The 19,039-nt window shown below is 32.1% G+C and overlaps 1 protein-coding gene across 7 annotated transcripts in view; it reads left to right on the forward strand.

Moving 5' to 3' along the window:
* Epha7 (EPH receptor A7) overlaps positions 1–18,359 on the forward strand; it is a 164,805-nt gene extending 146,446 nt beyond the window's left edge. For 2 of the 7 annotated variants that reach the window (XM_026392745.2, XM_026392743.2), the window contains exons 10-17: positions 2,614–2,739; positions 3,719–3,904; positions 4,501–4,562; positions 5,951–6,160; positions 7,382–7,531; positions 14,858–15,051; positions 16,256–16,411; positions 18,245–18,359. In XM_026392745.2, coding sequence (XP_026248530.1) covers positions 2,614–2,739; positions 3,719–3,904; positions 4,501–4,562; positions 5,951–6,160; positions 7,382–7,531; positions 14,858–15,051; positions 16,256–16,411; positions 18,245–18,359 — 1,199 coding nt within the window. Of the gene's footprint in view, positions 1–1,293; positions 1,329–2,613; positions 2,740–3,718; positions 3,905–4,500; positions 4,563–5,950; positions 6,197–7,381; positions 7,532–14,857; positions 15,052–16,255; positions 16,412–18,244 lie in introns of those variants that run through there. The other 5 variants (XM_026392744.2, XM_077801572.1, XM_026392746.2 and 2 more) reach the window with 3 other exon arrangements.
* The last annotated feature ends 680 nt before the right edge of the window (positions 18,360–19,039 follow it).

Genomic DNA, 19,039 nt, shown 5'->3' on the forward strand with positions numbered 1-19,039 from the left:
CTTTGTTTCATTTATTGACTATATCTGAGATACCACAAAATTATCAAAGATATAAATTTTAGTTAATTTGATTTTAATTCATAGGTTAATGTAGACATTAAATTGAAACACAGCTTCTCCAAAACTAGTTGTACAGCCTAGTGTTTCATTGTCATCATTCAGTTTCAATATTTTGATGCCGTTCACATTTTCATGTTTCACATCCAGTTTGTAATTAAGAAAAATATGTAAGTGAATGTCTTAAGCTAACTTAGAAAAGATGAACTTGGTATATATCAACAGTTTTCATCTCTGTGGCAAAATATCTATGGTGGTTTAAAGGTATTTAACATTCATGAAAAATGTAAATGAGGTATTAAAGTATAAAAAAATCACACTTTTACACTGAGATAAGAACAGACCAGAATATTCAGAAACTATGTCAATATTTTCTTTATTTTAAAACATTCATATGAAAAATAAGAGCACTTAACCTGTCCTATCCTGGTAATCTTTGATATTTTACAAGGATATCTTTTCTTGTCATTTGATAAGAACCAGATATTACATTTTATTTTATTATTATGTCTAACATACCTCAAGTACAACACTGTGGGAACCAGCTGTTTACAAGTTGGGGTTCTTTTATTGTACATGGACAATTTTCCTAGGTGCTAAGACATTGGATTGAATTTTTACAGAAACTTGAAAGCAACCATTTAACTGGCTTTTAGAGCACTGAATTTAATAGAATGTCCAGTCATTTGTATCAGGTGCACTCAACTCTTGGTGGCCCCAAGTGCTACATTTAAAAATATAAACACAATGGAGGAGTTTAGTGAAGCAATTCCAATTTACATTTTGTTTCCTCCTACCATTTCTTCTAACAATGTCTTGGAATCCAAGCTGGGCAGCATTTCATGTTTTTATGCCAAAATAGCTTTGGCCTGTCAAAATGTTTTATGACAGCTTGAATAAAGAACCATCAAAGAGCCATTTGAAATGCAGAAGGCTAACTGCAATCTAGCTCTCTTATCAAAAAATAAAAACAAACAACAACAACCCTCCCACCCCATCCCACCCCCACCCCACCCCACCCCCCAAAAAAAACAATGAAAGAAAGAAAGAGAGAGCAAAAAGGGAGAAGATGGCTCTTTCTCCATCTGCCTGCCAATCTAGGAGGTTAACCTATTGTTTTCTTCCCTTCTCTCTTTTTCTCTTTCCCTCTCTTCCTGTACTCCTTCTTCTCTCTTTTCTCTTTCTATCCCCTCTCTCTTTTCTTCTTGTGTTGTTTTTTATTTTTTTCATGTTCAGCTTTAGTAACAAATGAACATCTGTCAGTTTTATAAACTGCAACAATAATTGTTTAAGACAATCAATTTTGGATAACCAATCAACTACAGCAGAATAAACCAAGATTTTTAAATTCCATTTTCCTTTATACATTCTGCTTCCTTTTGTTTGTTATATGTTTATTTTTAAAATATAATTTTAATTTAATGTGATGACATAAGCACAGTTAGGCTGCAGTGTAATATATGAAGAAATATATTGTTCTCCAAATAGTAAGATTTCATGGAAAGATTGTTTGGTGGCTTTGTTAACAATAAAGACTTTTTGAGGATATAGTGTAATTTTTTTTCATTGCATTAATATAACCAAATATATGCCTATCTATCTTATCTTTGTCTTTAACCAAATGATTAGATTTGGAATACATGATTGTTAACTGGATTTGATATAAAGTTAACATAGCATTATCTGTTACCTGCATGCTTCTGGGTACATTTTAAGAAGATTTTAACTTTTAAGATGAATCTATGTTGTTTGAATTTTGACTACCTTTTGTGAGGCATATTGGCTACCTCTTCATAGCAGTTAAGATCTTCCAAAGCCTTATAATTAAAAGGTCTTATAAACAATTCCTCTTTTGAATTGCTGTCATACTTGGTTAACAGATCCCAGGAATAATGTACATTTTCTAACTTTCTTCTGCACTTTGTACATCTGGCCTCTATTGCCTTTCAAGGTGAAGATGAAACTATGTCTTTAGAAGATTTCTCTTTGATTCTGTGATAGCATTCCTTCATATCTTGTATTAATTTTATGTATATGTCAACAGTGGTTGGTCTTTAAAAAAATAAACCAAAAGAATAAGTAAGATGTCTAAATGTTTTTAATATTGCTGTCAGTGTAGTAGTCTACCTGTAAATGAAATGTCTTCTTTTCCCCGTGTATTAATTTGATTGATTGACTGACTGATAGATTTACAAATGTGTTTCCAAGTCCATTACAAACCTCAATATGGCTTGAACTATGCCATGATAGCAGTGAATTTAATTATACCTCAAGTCTGATAGGCATGTCAGAAATTTTGGTGGATGTCTTTTGTTGATTTACTGGAAAAGCTATTCAGTTAGGAACCTATGAGCTGGATCCTATGTTACCTATAGAAGCTTGCAGATAATACCTATACGCCAACAGACTGAAGTAGTCTGTTAAAACTGCTGTGAATCAGGTGATGTGGAAGCAAGTTCACTGTTCCAAGGAGCACTCTGCATAATGAAATTCCTGGGCTGACTGCACAATAAGTGCTTTGCTTCATCACAGTCATGCTTTCTTACATCATTACAGTTAAATTTCCAGGCACCAAAACCTACATTGACCCTGAAACCTATGAGGACCCAAATAGAGCTGTCCATCAATTCGCCAAGGAGCTAGATGCCTCCTGTATTAAAATTGAGCGTGTGATCGGTGCAGGTAAGGCTGTTGTAGCTTCCTTGTTCAGCTGTTCCATTTAGCCAAAATTGAAAGTCATACATCATAATGACAGGCAAATAATTATACTTCAAGTATAGAACTTTTGCATTTACCTGAGCTATTGGAAGCAATGACGCTGTACTTATTTATAAAATCTTAAGGGAAAAAAAGTGGAAAAGAAGCATGTGGCACAGAGAATCTGTATACATGTGGTTTTCTGTTGGTTTTTTAAGATATTGTTCTATCATAAGCTATTTCATAATAGTTTTGACCTATTGTTAAGAAACAACTTAGTAAAAAGTAAAAGTCAGAATTTTCCTGAATTTTGGTGAAATATACATTTCCACTTATAATCTTTTTGCAAAACTTTTATTTTTATCTTTTTTCTTGTGTTTGTAATTATTAGCTATTATACTATTCAAATTCCTTTAGAAAATTAATCTATAAGAATTGCTTAAAGAGCATATTCTATTATATATATGTTCAAGATAATTATACATTTTTTGTATCCCAGTCCCTTAAATATATCAAAAACAGTACACATAAAGTCCACACTTTTAAATCATTAATAAATATTTGCTTCTCATAGTTTTTAAGCATTAGGAATGTTGAGAATCTGCTAATGTGCCCTCATGCTATAGTAGGCTGTGTAGATTATATAGCATACTTCAGATCTAAATGTTTACTCAGAAAAAGGTTGATAATTGAATTGAAAAGCAGTAGCCTTTGTAACAGATTGTTTAGAAAAGCTTAACTTCTGTGAATGAGCTGAAATGTATCTTTAATTTCATTTTGACACTCTTTTCATAAACTATTTCATTTTGTATGAGAAGTAGAATCACCCATCCATAGTAATGCATTCATTTTAATTTGCAATTTTTTTCTTAATTAAAAAGTATCTTTAAAGAATATAATTCATTTACTTTGAGAAAGGAAATGTCTCAGAATGCAAATACAACTGGATATTCTGCTATTTCAGGAGAATTTGGAGAAGTCTGCAGTGGTCGTCTGAAACTTCCAGGGAAAAGAGATGTAGCAGTAGCCATAAAAACCCTGAAAGTTGGTTACACAGAAAAACAAAGGAGAGACTTTTTATGTGAAGCAAGCATCATGGGGCAGTTTGACCACCCAAATGTTGTCCATTTGGAAGGAGTTGTTACAAGAGGTAGATATTGGTTGTATTTTTTAGTAATTGAATGGACTGAGTGTCAGAAATTACTATTACTGTGTTCACAATTAAAAAAAATCATATCAAGTACATTTTATATATTGTAAGTGAGCATATTTCCCTTGGTATGTTACTAATTAAAACAATTATTCTTTTATGCTACTACCTCAGAAACAATTGGGGAAAATGAATATGGGGTTTAAGTTGGAGAATAAATCTTATAAATACATGGAACAAGTGAGAAATATTTTTATTCAGTTTCAAAAGCATAAAAGTGAGAGTTTAGTCTTTACATTTTGTATAAAGTATCATTTTCTTTGCATTTCATTCACAAGACAGAAGTCTAAAGTACATGTTGACTTTTATTCGTATGGTTTAATTTTGTGAATCACAACCACTTTCTAAGCAGACACTGAATGACTTTTTTAAGCTTAGTAGAAGCACTGAAAACACTAAAAACACTCACACTACCCATTCAGTCTCTTAACAGAGCATCATGTGTTTTATTGGTGATGAAAGGGAGAATAATGCAAAAATTTAGGTAATGGCTTTGAAATAGCATTTTTTTTCTTTTATGTATTTTTTGATATTAGGAAAACCAGTCATGATTGTAATAGAGTTCATGGAAAATGGAGCCCTAGATGCATTTCTCAGGGTAAGTACCCAAATTATTTTCCCATTCAAAATATATTATGCATGCTGCCAATAAAACTTTGTGAACTTTTATCTATAATGTAAAGTGTGAACAATATAAACTATAAGAGGTCAGAAATTGTCTTTGAAAATCATGTTAATAATCAGAATTTTATACTGGATTAAAATAGAATCTTTTGACCATTTACATAGTACAATGTTATTTTAAAAAGTGGCTTCCAATAATATTATTACTTAAAGTATGGAGAATACCTTTCAATTTTGTAATTTAAACATATGTTATGGAATAGTATATGCAACTCTAAATGAAATACAGAGGAAATATAGAGAAAACTGAAAAGTGAGATAATCAGTTGATTTTGGCTCTGTGATCCCAACTCTGTTCTGTAAAAATATTTCCATTGTATTGTTATCTGAAAACCGATCATAAAATGTACAATTATTTATATGGTTTTTAATTAATGGTCTTTGATTTTTGTGATAAACCTTAAATTAATAGATGTGCATATTTTTACTCTCAGAGGTTTACTAAGAATATAAGCACATTGACATTTTTCCAAAATGGCAAAAAGAAAACAATCTAACAAATAAGAGGTCAAGTTTATTTTACATGATCTAGAGTGACACATTCAACCTAGATTTATAAACACTCAGAGGATCTAGAGAAATTTTAATCATTGCATCCTTATGATGGGCTCTTCAGAGCATCTCCTAGGCAGCTTGTCAACTCAAAGCAGCATCCTGCATGCAGCCTGCTTCTATTCAGTTGTAGAAATCTGGGGGTTACAAATATCTTAGGAACTAATTGTAAATGTTTCTCTAACTCATGTGCTGGGATGTTGTTGCAGGCATGTAATGTTTCTACTAGCAGCAAAACAATGAATGAAATAAAAACAAAATCAGTCTTTAAAATTTTTTTCTACTTCGTAGTGTTTTTTCATTTTCGATCAAATATTTTTTCCTTTTTGTTACTATTTGGAAAGAAACTTATAATTTATGTGTGTTTATTTTTTAAAATATTTTTAGATTATATAAATTTTAGCATGGAGGAAAACACATCTGTCAGAAGTAATATTTTTTTTATATTCCATTTTTGAAATTTGACTTAAAAATTAGGGTATTCATTTGGATTTGTATAATTTCAAGATATTGTTAAAAGTAACAAATTAATATAAAAACTAAATAATTACCACCCCTCTATATTATTTTATTTGGATATTAATTAAATCAGCGTGTATTATATTTTTTCACAAGTATATATGTTATACAGAAAATTATTGATCCCTCTCATTATACAACTGTAAACAAGAAGATAGATATCTTTCATGTTGACTTTTTTTCCTATTTTAAAGTACATTTCACTGGACCTTTTATTTTGTCTTTCTCCAGAAACATGATGGTCAATTTACCGTCATTCAGTTAGTAGGAATGCTGAGAGGAATTGCTGCTGGAATGAGATATTTGGCTGATATGGGATATGTTCACAGGGACCTTGCAGCTCGCAATATTCTTGTCAACAGCAATCTTGTTTGTAAAGTGTCAGATTTTGGCCTGTCCCGGGTTATAGAGGACGATCCAGAAGCTGTCTATACAACTACTGTAAGGAAAAATCTATTCCTGTGCTTTTTCACATTTGTGAGATTTTCCTAATATGAAAGCAGTGTTTGCTGCAAAACTAACTACAAGAAAGAGACAAACTGACATCTCAGCTTTATGTGGTAGTTAATTTTTTCTTTTGGAAAATTTATTGTTGTTATTATAATCTATGTTATAAGCTAAGAAGGAAAGTAGTAAGAGATAGCACAACTTACCTTCTATTTGGATGTTCCTATAAATGGAGTATAATTGCTATGTGTGGTGGCACATACCTATAATCCCAGCATCTTGGGAGGCTGAGGCGGGGGGTGGGGGTGGGGGGAGTGTGGGGGGGCGGTTCAAGGCCAGCCTTAGCAATGTAACCAGATCCTGTCTCAAACTTAAAAAGCAAAATAAAAAGGTCTAGGGATATAACTCTGTGCTAAAGCACCTGGGTTTAATCCCTGTGTGTGTGTGTGTGTGTGTGTGTACGTATGTATGTATGTGTATGTGTGTGTGTGTGTGTATATATATATATATACATATATATATATTTGCATACAACAATTTCTAGTTACTATCTTATAGTTGAAGCAAAAATTTAAAAATATATTCATTTTGAATAAAGATTCCAAAAGAATATTACCTATGCTAACTGATATGTTTTGTGATATTAGTAAAATAGCCTGCATGATGGCGCATGTCTGTAATCCTAGCAGCTCAGGAGGCTAAGGCAAGAGGATTACAAGATCAAAGCCAGCTTCAGCAAATTTGCCAGGCCCTAAGCAACACAGTGAAACCCTGTATCTAAAATAAAATACAGTAAAAAAAGGGCTGGGGATGTGGCTCAGTGGTTCAGTGCCCCTGGGTTCAGTTCCCAGTACCAAAAAAAAAAAAAAAAGAGAGAGAGAAAAAAAAGGGAAATATGTGAGGATTTATATAAATACCACATATTTCACTTCATTTTATTAGTGATACAACTAATTTGTAATTGTCTTTTCATTGAACTCTTTTCCCAGAGACTACACAGACCATTAAGTACAGTTGCCTTAAAAATGAAAACTTGGAATGAATGTCTAACATAAAGATTAGTGACTTTAAATACAAATAGATTCAAAATAATTAAAACTGATGCTGCTAAACTTTTAACCAATACACAAATATTTAACAGTAGCTTTGGGCATGACCATAAATGATTTATAAATCATTATACATTTTTAAAATGTTAACTTCTTTTTATAACAGGGTGGAAAAATTCCAGTAAGGTGGACAGCACCTGAAGCCATCCAGTATCGAAAATTCACATCAGCCAGTGATGTCTGGAGCTATGGAATAGTCATGTGGGAAGTTATGTCTTATGGAGAAAGACCTTACTGGGACATGTCAAATCAAGATGTAGGTGCTATACTATATAAACAAACAAAATGATTCAGTACATTAGTAACATTATTGTTGAAACACGTGGGTAATGGTTGATTAAGAACTTCTTACAGAATTATGAAAATATAGTTATTTTGTTTTCCACAAATATTACCACAATAATTTCATAAATTAGCAGTTCTATGAATTTTGTTTTTTGGGGAAAGAATTCCACTGTTTCTTTTATTTCAATTCTATGGGCTCAATAGAAACCTATAAAGGGTACTTCTTTGTTAACAAATATAGTAATGCTGTGCTTGGGGAGCTGCAGTGGAGCAGCCACATAAGAAAAAATCATTTGAGGAGAGGAGGGGAAGGAAGGCTGTGTTTCATTTTGTCTTTGAAGCTTATCATTGGGTTTCTTTTAATGTTCTGAAAAAAAATCTTTTAAAGTTATACACTGGTTCAATTAATATTTTCATGATACAATGTAGTTTTTATGTCAATAATGGTGTTGACATTTTAGAATGTCATCACAATGGCAACATCCTTGGAAATTCCTTTTTCAAAATTGTGACTTATTCAATGTGGATACCCTGTTACCAAGAGGGCATGCTAACACATAAATATGGGTTTATCCTTTGAGAAAAGAAGTTGATGACCTCCCATGGAGCTTACATATCACACCAAGATATCATTTATAATTTATAAAATGATATAGCATATGTACAAATCATTTTGTTTTATTAGGTTGGACTTTATAAAATTGTCATTTTTGTAGGCCAAGAACATTCAAATATTAGTAGATTCATGGAATTCAAAATATTGAAAATGTGAGCAAATTTAGAGAAATGTAGAGCAAATTTAAGAAGTAGGAAAGTTCCCCGGAATGAACTAAAAATCTGGTGGCGACCTTGTTCATGGGAAATATGAGAATTGTCTGTCTGAAGGAACACATTGAGAAGTCTAGAATCAAAGGTTTAAGGAGGTATTTGGAGACCAATGAAATTTACTCATTTTCCTATTCCAAAGATGCAGGTCCCTGGTGGAAATTAGAACATGATGTCTGAGTAGATTGATGAAAGGTTTCCTTGAAGGAGTTTGGGAATGATACAGGGCAAGTTCTTGGAGACTAGTAAAAAATAAGAAGCACTTAAGGGAAATGGCATTGCCATTTAGAAAATGGACAATTAGCAAATTGGTGGTGTTAACTCTTATAGAACCATAAATATGGACAGCTATCAAGCTGAGTACAGCTAAAATCATTTTTTTAAAAAAACAGTTCATTAAAATATCATATTAAATTGATACATTGTTATAGTTTTAGAATTGGTCCTATTAATTTATTATGGCTCTTAAAACTTATTTTTAGACAATAAAGTAAGGCTGTCCCTGTGTTGTCAGATAGGTGATTTTTGGTGGGGTTTCCTCCAATATCTGCATTAGATTTTAATTATTTAAATCTTTTGATATTTTGAATTGATTAATGACATGAAATTTTGTCTTCTTTTGTTTTGTTTTGGTTTTTGTTTTTGTGTTTCAAAGATAAAAGTCTAAATAATGAATCCACTTGGCAGAAGCAAAGTTGTTAATATTTGACAGGTCTCAGTGTCAAAGATATCATGGACTGTCAAAATGTGGACAAACAAATCCTTGGGGCAGAGAAAGAATAATATTTACATTCCCCAGACACTCTATAGAGTTTCATTTCTTTTGACACCTTCCTTCTATACTAGACTCAAACATAAAGGGACTGACAGGAATATGAGATGTCTTATATCCAAAGTTCACTTAACTTCTAAAAGTAAATAATGGAAACAGTTAAGAGGTAGTATGTAAATATCTCTAATTTGAATTATTTTAATTCCATGGGTATTATTTTGTTGTTTTCATTGAAAGCAAACACCATAAATATAGAATTTTTATACCAAGATTTAATAAATATTTTATTGGTCAAATGAAATTGTAGTGAAGTTTAGTTCTATCCTGATTATTTAGCACCATCCCTTCTTCTTTTCTTTTTTTATTTTGAAGATCTGAATTCAATTTATACACAGTTTTATTTAGTAGTAAGAGATTATCTACATAGTTCAGTTTATATAGTGAAATTGATATTAATTTTCTCATTGAATAATATTCATTACATCATAATTACATTGTTAAAGTCCTTTTTGAACAGCTATAAGTTAATTTTCAATATACAAATGGATAAAAAGTGGACAATTTGAAATAATTCTTGGATAAAATTTTCTAAAGAAGTATTTTTTTACTTGGAGTCTCTGGTAAGAATTCATGGAGAGCATGAAGATATCTGTGAATTCCATGGTATGTGCATAGAAGCACGCTTGTGTTTGAATGTTTTGTATTTTTATGGAAGGAGGAGAAGTTCGCCTGAATCAGATTTTCAGATATGTTCTGAGGGGGGTAAATATTTATATATATACATATTAGTACAATATATTTACATACACACACAGATACACATACACACATTTACACATTAGCCTAGATGGATTTATTGAATGAACCAATTTACTTTGCACTGTTAAAATTTAGTTCCTAGGTATTGTCAAGGATTCTAAAGAACTATCAAATTTTAAACGCTTTGCATTTTAAAAGATTTTTCTTAAGCCACTGTGAATACCAGATGCAAACAGATTGCTGTATTTCCAAATCTCCAAGCTTAATGCTGAGTAAGATGAGGTTTCTAAATTCACAATGAATAAATAGGAAAAGAGTGGTATAGAAGTGAGTCAGAGAGTTATCATAGGTAACCCTGGACAGCCCAGTGAATGTATGACCAATCCCATATCCATGCAGATTATCACTTGATTAACCCCTTAATGAACCCTCATTTTTGTTTTCACATGCCTATAACTTTCTTGAGTTTTAACTGAGGTGGAAACAGTTGAATTTAGACACTTGCCAATAAATTCAAAAGGTTAAACTTTCCAAATAAATTTCTAACTTTCATCCTTCAGAAAAATCTGCAGATAGTCAGTTTTTTCCATTAATGCCCTTTCAAAGAGAATGTTTTAGATATGTAAATATGTTCAAGCAAAATAAATATTGGGAAATTGAAAATACCCCTTTGGCTTTGATAGCAGCTTTTAATTGAACTAATACCTTGATTAATCCAAATAAAACTTTTACTTTGAATTTAAGACATTTTGAGATTATATAGATTTTCATTTTGTTTACAGTATATACAATGTTTTATTTTTCTTACTTTAAGATAGAATGATCAGTTGTTAATTTGATTGGTAGGTACTCATTAAAATAAAAAATTATTACTTGAAGAAGACATCCATTCAAATTCACTTATGACCTTTGAAAATATAATGATACTTGTAACTAAATTTAGTCTTAGCTGAACTGTGAGCCCTGAATTTTTCCTTTTAAAAATAATTATGGAGGTACGGTAGTGCATACCTGTAATCCCAAAAACCAAGTTGGGAAATCGGAAGTTCCAGGCCAGTCTAAGCAACTTTGCAAGGCCCTACACAAAGTAGGGAGACCTTGTCTTAAAATAAAAAATAAAAAAGGCTGGTGATTTATCTCAGTGGGAAAGCACCCTTGGGTTAAATCCCCAGGATATCTCTCTCTCTCTCTCTCTTCTCTCTCTCTCTCTCTCTCTCTCTCTCTCTCTCTCTCTCTCTCTCTCTCTCTCTCTCTCACACACACACACACACACACACACACACACACACACCAAAAAAAAAATGTAGTTGATTTATGACTTTGTACTTTTCCCATATTATAATAGAAACAAAAATGTGATTTTTTTGGTCAGACTTTGACATAATACCATAAGTGGAGTCCAACATATTTAATTGAATTAAATATGTGTTGTGTATTATTGTTAGGTTAATGAAATGAAAGTTAGCATTAAACAAAGGACAGAAGCCAACCACAAAATCCCCGTTTTCAGTTATTATAGGCCTAATGTCATGGGGTCTCTCTATGCTCTTTTTTTTGGTCTTAATTACAGTGGTCCTACTGTGATAATATGGAAACACTTCGCAGCAAGTAACTTTTGATTTATTTCTAAGTATTTGTTGACAGTATATGCCAAAGGAATGATTCCTGTTGTGTCGCAGAGGTATTTTTAGAAAATGCCACTTGCACTTACCACTTCCCATTCCTCTGGGAAATATCTAGATATAGAATTGCTCATGAATGTTTTTCTTTCACTTTTATTAGAACAGTAAAGGCAAATCTGCACACATATCCAAGCGATTTCTTGGTAATTTCACAAAAAGATGTTTTAAATGAATTCAGTGAATAAGCATATAATCCTCCAAGTGGAGATTTTGCCATTTTACCTGCATGCTTTGTTTCCCAGAATATTGCAGAAAGTTAAATTTTCTTTTCCTAATTGGAAATAAAGAGCAGTTCATAACCGCATGGGCTCTGTTCAGCCAACATATATCTAATTCTGTCTTCTATACTAGCAGCTATGTGATATTGGCCTTTTCTTTTATTTTCAAGTGCCACAGATTCTTTCTTTCTAGAATTATTATAATAATCAAACTTATCTAACAAAGCTTCTGTAAAGATAAAATGAGATAATTCCAGTTTAAAACCACACCAGGCTTCTAATAAGCATTTCATAAATATTTACTCGGATTGTTTGTTGTGTCTTTAACAGATAAGCTGTTCTTCTGGTAGACTAAGCTAAAAACTGCCTGACATCCAAGTCCAGTTTGTGACCCTATTGACCAGTTTGTCCAAAGGGTATGCCTTAGATAATGCCAGACTATTTTAAAAGTCAATGTAGAGTCCCAGCAAGTATCTCTAATGCTCTTCTGATTGGGGGACATGATTATCAATGGGAGCATTAGGGTCCCAAATTCCAGAACATCTCTTTAAGTTTATACTCTTCTAGTATCCTTTAAAAAAATTGAATAGCATTATGTCTTTGAACGTAGTTAGAAATATTGTTTTATGTTAAGATCATTGCTGTTTCTTTACTATATCAGTGGGTTGTCTCAAATTTCTATAAAGAAATTGGATACCTGCAGAGGTTAATTAACTCTTTCATTCCTGTGAGCGTCATTTGATGGTGCTATACTTTTTGTTCTTTGGTGTAAAGACTTGGGAATGCATTGTGTGCAAAGCCCTCAAGAATTCTAAATGTTGTCACAAAAAAATTGACACCGTATAGAAGAATATGTAGGAGAACCATGAATATTTAGTTCTACATTTTAAAGGTTTTTTTAGAGGGAAAGATCATTTCACTTGTATTATTTCTTTAAGGACACCTGAAGAAGCTACAAGCAGGGAAACAGATTGGGAGGTGGTAGAAAATAATGACTGAACTAAAGTTCTGAGTATTAGAATGAAATTCTGCAAATCAGAAAGAGACTGCATGTGCTCAAATACAAGCAAACTCAAATAAAAGCAAAGTCAATCTTCCTAATGAAAAAAAAATTACCTCCCTAATTGATTATTATGTGTTTATTTTGAATGTAAAGTTTTACAAGTTATTATTTTATTTCTAAATGACTTGAACCACTATTTAAATCATTTAACCCAGCTTTCTAGGTATATATTTACTTTTATCTAAATGGTTTTTTTATATAGCACTTTTGAATCCAGGTGCACTATTGTTAGAGGAATGTTATTCAAAACCACATGAAGTTATTTGCATTAGATCAGACTCTTAAAATATAGTTCCTCCTATATTATATATTTGTGATCATGTAGAGTTATCATTTATGTGTATTTGCTTTACATAGGGATATTTTAAAGGAATATTTACAGTGATAGGCAAAGTTTGTAATTGGGAGATCATAACTAGGAGAAATTTTTAAATTCTGTTGTATGAAATTTATCAGCACTCAGTATCATTGTTAGTTCAGTTCACTTAAAGCTAAGGTAAATTTTCCACAATTGTTGTTCAAAATAAAATCCCTTATGCCCCATAATTTGAAATTTTGTGAAGATGTAATTGTGGGACACTGATTATAACACTCTTCAGGCAATGAAAAATATTTTCCTTGCATCTAGTATATATTTTATTTAGGAAGTAGAATCATCAGAAGGTGTTAACTAGTTGGCTATACATGTAAGGGAAAGAAAAATAGTTCTCAGCATTTTGACTGGGATAACTTGAGAGTGTTGATAATTGAAATAGGAAAAGATTGAAGGGAAGATGATAAATTTAATTTTAAACTTAAGAGTGACAAGGACCTATGAAAAATCCAGATGAAGTTGTCTTACATAACAGTGGAAAGATAACCTAGTCACCAGGAGAGAGTTTGGGCTAAGATGTGGGATCACTTTTTAAAGATTATGATAATTAGAGGTATCTACTTATCTTTTATACTTTATCAATTTGAACAGAGAGATTTCATAAGTTCAGATAGAAACTTACTTTTTCACATACATAAAAGATTTTCTCCGATAATGATTAAAGCTGGCTATGTCATTCATTAAATCCTACAGTTATTTACATTTTAATATGCTATTGAATTTAAACATACATTTCATGGATATGTTTCCCTAAATTTACTAAGGTCATTAATATTTTTTAAAACCCGCTTTTTATGTCTACATTTTGGCCTTAATTTCTTCTCAAATATACATTTTTTTTCAGAAAGTAATTTTTTCCTACATTTCTACTGCTATTATAGAATTGTCAAAGGATTTGTTATTTCCCCTAGAATAATATTTTAGTATTTTATAAGCCCTTTCTATTTGTGTTATTTTCTTATTGTGTTCTTTCCCAGTTTCAATTAAATTCTTTCTCCACCCACTCTCCTCTGCCACTGACCTTGGAGTTGGGAAGGGATGCAATCACCAGTGCAGACTGGCTCCAACACTTCACTAATCTTCATATTTTTAAAAAGAATAGCATGCTTAATAATATTTTCTGCCATAGTAATTCACATATTTTGGTATCTTTTTTGAAAGTATCATTTACACCCATCAAAAATGAATCTTGTGGATTCAAACTGAGTAACTCAGAATTTCCTTGTCCAGCTTGCAGAATTTTTTAATTTGTAGGAAAATGTGTACATTCACAATGTTATACAAGTAAAATAGTTCCATAACATGTTCCCTTTTGAAAACCTCTGGGATGACATTAAAAATATTTCCATCTCTTGCACCCTGGGTGAACTTAATTGCTGCTCCCTATTGCTGAATTAACTAGGAAATGTCATCATACCCTGCCCTTCACAAACTCCTTAATAACAGGCTTAATATTCGTGCATGTTTTGGAAAAAAGTCAGTCAGTCTTTTTCAAAGCAGTGTGCCTCACTCTTATCAGGATAAACCATTTTGCCTACCAAGCAACTTATTTGATTATAATTGAACCTCAGTCAGTAATATATTTAATGTCCTTTTGGCTATTAGGTTATAAAAGCAATAGAAGAAGGTTATCGCCTACCAGCACCCATGGACTGCCCAGCTGGTCTTCACCAGCTAATGCTGGATTGTTGGCAAAAGGAGCGTGCTGAAAGGCCAAAGTTTGAGCAGATAGTCGGAATTCTAGACAAAATGATTCGAAACCCAAACAGTCTGAAAACACCACTGGGAACTTGTAGTAGGTAAGAAATACCTAAGGAAATGAATCTGTATGAAATTCAAATATTCAAATAAACCATTTGCCTCCTCAATCCTACCCCAATAGCAGATTGATTTTTTAATGACATATAAATACATATTAAATGTATTACCGAGTACTTTTTTTCTTTTCAAATGGTTTCCTTCGCTACTATTAAAGAGAATCTATTGTTTTTGTCTTAAAAGTTATGATATCACTAGCTGTCTCTCTTAGAAAACTCTTTGTGAAAAAGCAGCATTTTATATTTTCAGACCAATATTATAATTACATGTTCTTATTTCTTTTGCAGTAACTTTTAGTTATACGAATGTTGCTTATTTTATTATCTTGCTTTCAGTTATTTAATAAAATGGTTCTGTGAAGTTAAAATTTATGAAAGTAATTTGACACATGATTTAAGAAGTACACCAATTAAAAGGAGTCAGTTAATTGTTGGCTTGATGTATTGTAACACTTATTAGCAGTTACTCAGCTTCAGCTGCCAGGTAAACCTGATGTTTTGGTCTGCATTGTAGGAAGTTGGGCACCTGTGGAGGCATTGTAGCTCCCAAAGTGCTCACAAGTGTGCACCCCTGCAGCAGATGCATCCTAGTCGTGATGGCACCCTTGTGGCTGGAGCAAGTTCCAACAGACATATCGGCTTCTTCTGGCTACTTTTGAAGAAACAAATGAACAATTATTTACTAATTCCAAATACTGAAAGCTATGCTTAGTGTTTTATGTTTTTGGTACTGAGGAATAAACCCAGACGCACTTTACCATTGAGCCACATCCCCAGTCCTTTTTATTTTTTTCTTTTGTGACAGGGTATCACTAAGTTACTTAGGGCCTTGCTAAGTTGCTGATGATGGCCTCAATGGTCTTCCTGCCTCAGCCTCCCAAGTTGCTGGGATTACAGTTGTGCACCACCACTCCCAGCTGTAAACTATATTTTTAAGAACACAAGAAAGACACATCATATAAGTAAAATTTAAATTAAGAAATTTGTACTTGCTGGGTAACCTGTATGTTTTAGGTTTTTATTATCATATCTGATTGTTATTATATACATCAACTAAGATATCTAACTTTATTCCTTCTTCTCTTGTTCTTGCACAGGTTAAGGCATTCTTTACTTTGGTAATTTATGAGAATATTTGTTTTTCTGTTTTGTTTTCTTGTTTTTTCTTCTTCTTTTTCTTATCTAGGCCAATAAGCCCTCTTCTGGATCAAAACACTCCTGACTTCACTACCTTCTGTTCAGTTGGAGAATGGCTACAGGCTATTAAGATGGAAAGATACAAAGATAACTTCACAGCAGCTGGTTACAATTCCCTTGAATCAGTGGCCAGGATGACTATTGAGTAAGTTCAAAATCCTTTTTAAAACTGTATTTAAGAATCAATTAGGTACAATACACTTTCTACATTAGGTTACCTTCTTTATATGAAATCAGATGTGAATCACACAATCAGGGGGGAAAAACACCTTTCTTTAAAAATGCTTACTATATAATAGGTCTTTACCTTTTTAACTCTTGCTGTAACCATCTTATTAAGTTGATAGTTACATATTCATGTTACAAATGATGAAGGCACAGCTCAGAAATTTAATATATCTTCTGAGTTGCTTCAACAAATGAATGACAACTATTATGGCTCCATAGCCAACATTCCTGTACACTACCTACACTATCATGTTACAAATGATGAAGGCACAGCTCAGAAATTTAATATATCTTCTGAGTTGCTTCAACAAATGAATGACAACTATTATGGCTCCATAGCCAACATTCCTGTACACTACCTACTGAGGCTTCCTTTCTCATTAACCATGGAATTATTTAAATTTCCACTTAGATTTCTTGTACCATGTTGTATCATACATTAAAAAATTCAAAATTTCATGCCCAATGCCAATATGCTAGAATGTACAGGTGATTATTTTCTGAAAAGGTTAAAGGAAACTTAATTCAATTAACTATAGCTGAGATTTTAACTTTTTGGAAAACGTGAGATTGATTCATTTTTTTTAACTGCAAAATGACCTAAAAAACAACTTTTGAAATTGCTATGAACTTGAAACTAATTGAACTAAGTTTTCAGTTCTGGCTACATCACATGTGGTCTTATATTTACTATTTCTGAACCTCAGTTTCCCTCAGTTTTACAGGTGATGCAGTTCCTCTCAGTCAATATGTTTGAAAATGAGATACAATGGTCAAAATTCTATTCATGGGATCCTGTTTCTGTACTGCCATGAGAAGGGTTGCAGATTCTCAGATTAGAAAATGACCAGCAATCAAATATTCTTTCTGGTATATTTCACAAAATGGCATGTACATGGATTTAAGAATGTGTACATGATCGTGCTCCATTTTCTTCTAACCACCCTATGGCTAGACTTGATATAAGCACATTTGCGTACATAAAGTTATCAATGCCCCTGAAAAACTATGCATCTCAAAGCCACTGCTATGAATATTTAAGTATTATATTATTGCAATATTTTAACTGTCTATAGATATGTAAGCTTAACCTTTCTAACTATTGAGAAAGACAAATATATATAAACAGCTAACTTATTTCAAATTTGAGCTATTATACAGTGGTAGCATTAAGTGATAGTATTATACTATGTTTTTAAATATTTTCTAACACATAATCAAATAACTGAAGTAAACACACAACCAATAAGTATGCTCAGAATTAACCACAATAATAATTATTAAATGCCTTATAAAATTTTGTGTGACCATTGATGCTTCCTCATATTTAAACTAGGTCCCAGAAGTGTATCAATTCATACTATTTTATTTTTTCCAACTAAAAATTTCAAACCCAATTAGATTAAAAAGTACAATATTTCAAATAACATTTCTTAACCATATACATTTCTTAATCCTATACATTAATAATAATTTTTTAAATTTTAATAATTTCTCATATAAATTTTCATATCTGTTCAAAAATAGCTACCATAACAAATTGAGACCCTGAATAGCTAGGTTTTTACTAAGGAGAATGTTGATGCACATTACCAATGTGATCCACTGCAGGAATATGATCATAATACCCCACAGCAGCAAGTTAAAATGTTGGCCTAAGACGAATAGGTTATTTAAACAGTTGATCACAGTTTAGAACCTTATAAACTCTTTGCAAGTACATAATGAAAAATGCATTTGTCTCTTTCAGGGATGTGATGAGTTTAGGGATCACACTGGTTGGCCATCAAAAGAAAATCATGAGCAGCATTCAGACTATGAGAGCACAAATGCTACATTTACATGGAACTGGCATTCAAGTGTGATAAGAAGTTCTCCCTATGTGGGAGTTTACAGACTGCAAGAGAAAAGTACTGGCCTTCAGTATATACATAGAATGCTGCTAGAAGATGATTGATGGACTGGGTCCTTCCTACAGTGAAGAGAAGATTTAAGAAGCACCTATAGACTTGAACTCCTAAGTGCCACCAGAATATATAAAAAGGGAATTTAGGATCCACCACTGGTGGCCAGGAAAACAGCAGTGACAATAAACAAAGTACTACCTGAAAAACATCTAAACACCTTGAGCTCTCTAACCTCCTTTTTATCTTATAGACTTTTTAAAATGTACATAAAGAATTTAAGAAAGAATATATTTGTCAAATAAAATCATGATCTTATTGTTAAAATCAATGAAATATTTTCCTTAAATATGTGATTTCAGACTTATTCCTTTTTAAAATCATTTGTGTTTATTCTTCACAAGGACTTTGTTTTAGAAAGTTGTTTATAGCTTTGGATCTTTTTAGTGTGAAATCTATGACACATTACTACACTGGGTACCTTTGAAAGAATATCAAATTAAAAAGAAAAAACAGCATGATTGAAGTTATATCTTTGTCACAACATTGGTATCCTTTATGTGCCATTTTATTCTGTTTAATCAGTACTGTTTTGATATTATTTGCTGATTGGCAGGTAGTCCAGAAAAATGCAAGTTGCC

This window comes from Urocitellus parryii, chromosome 8 (assembly GCF_045843805.1).
Source record: "Urocitellus parryii isolate mUroPar1 chromosome 8, mUroPar1.hap1, whole genome shotgun sequence".
Lineage (NCBI taxonomy): Eukaryota > Metazoa > Chordata > Mammalia > Rodentia > Sciuridae > Urocitellus > Urocitellus parryii.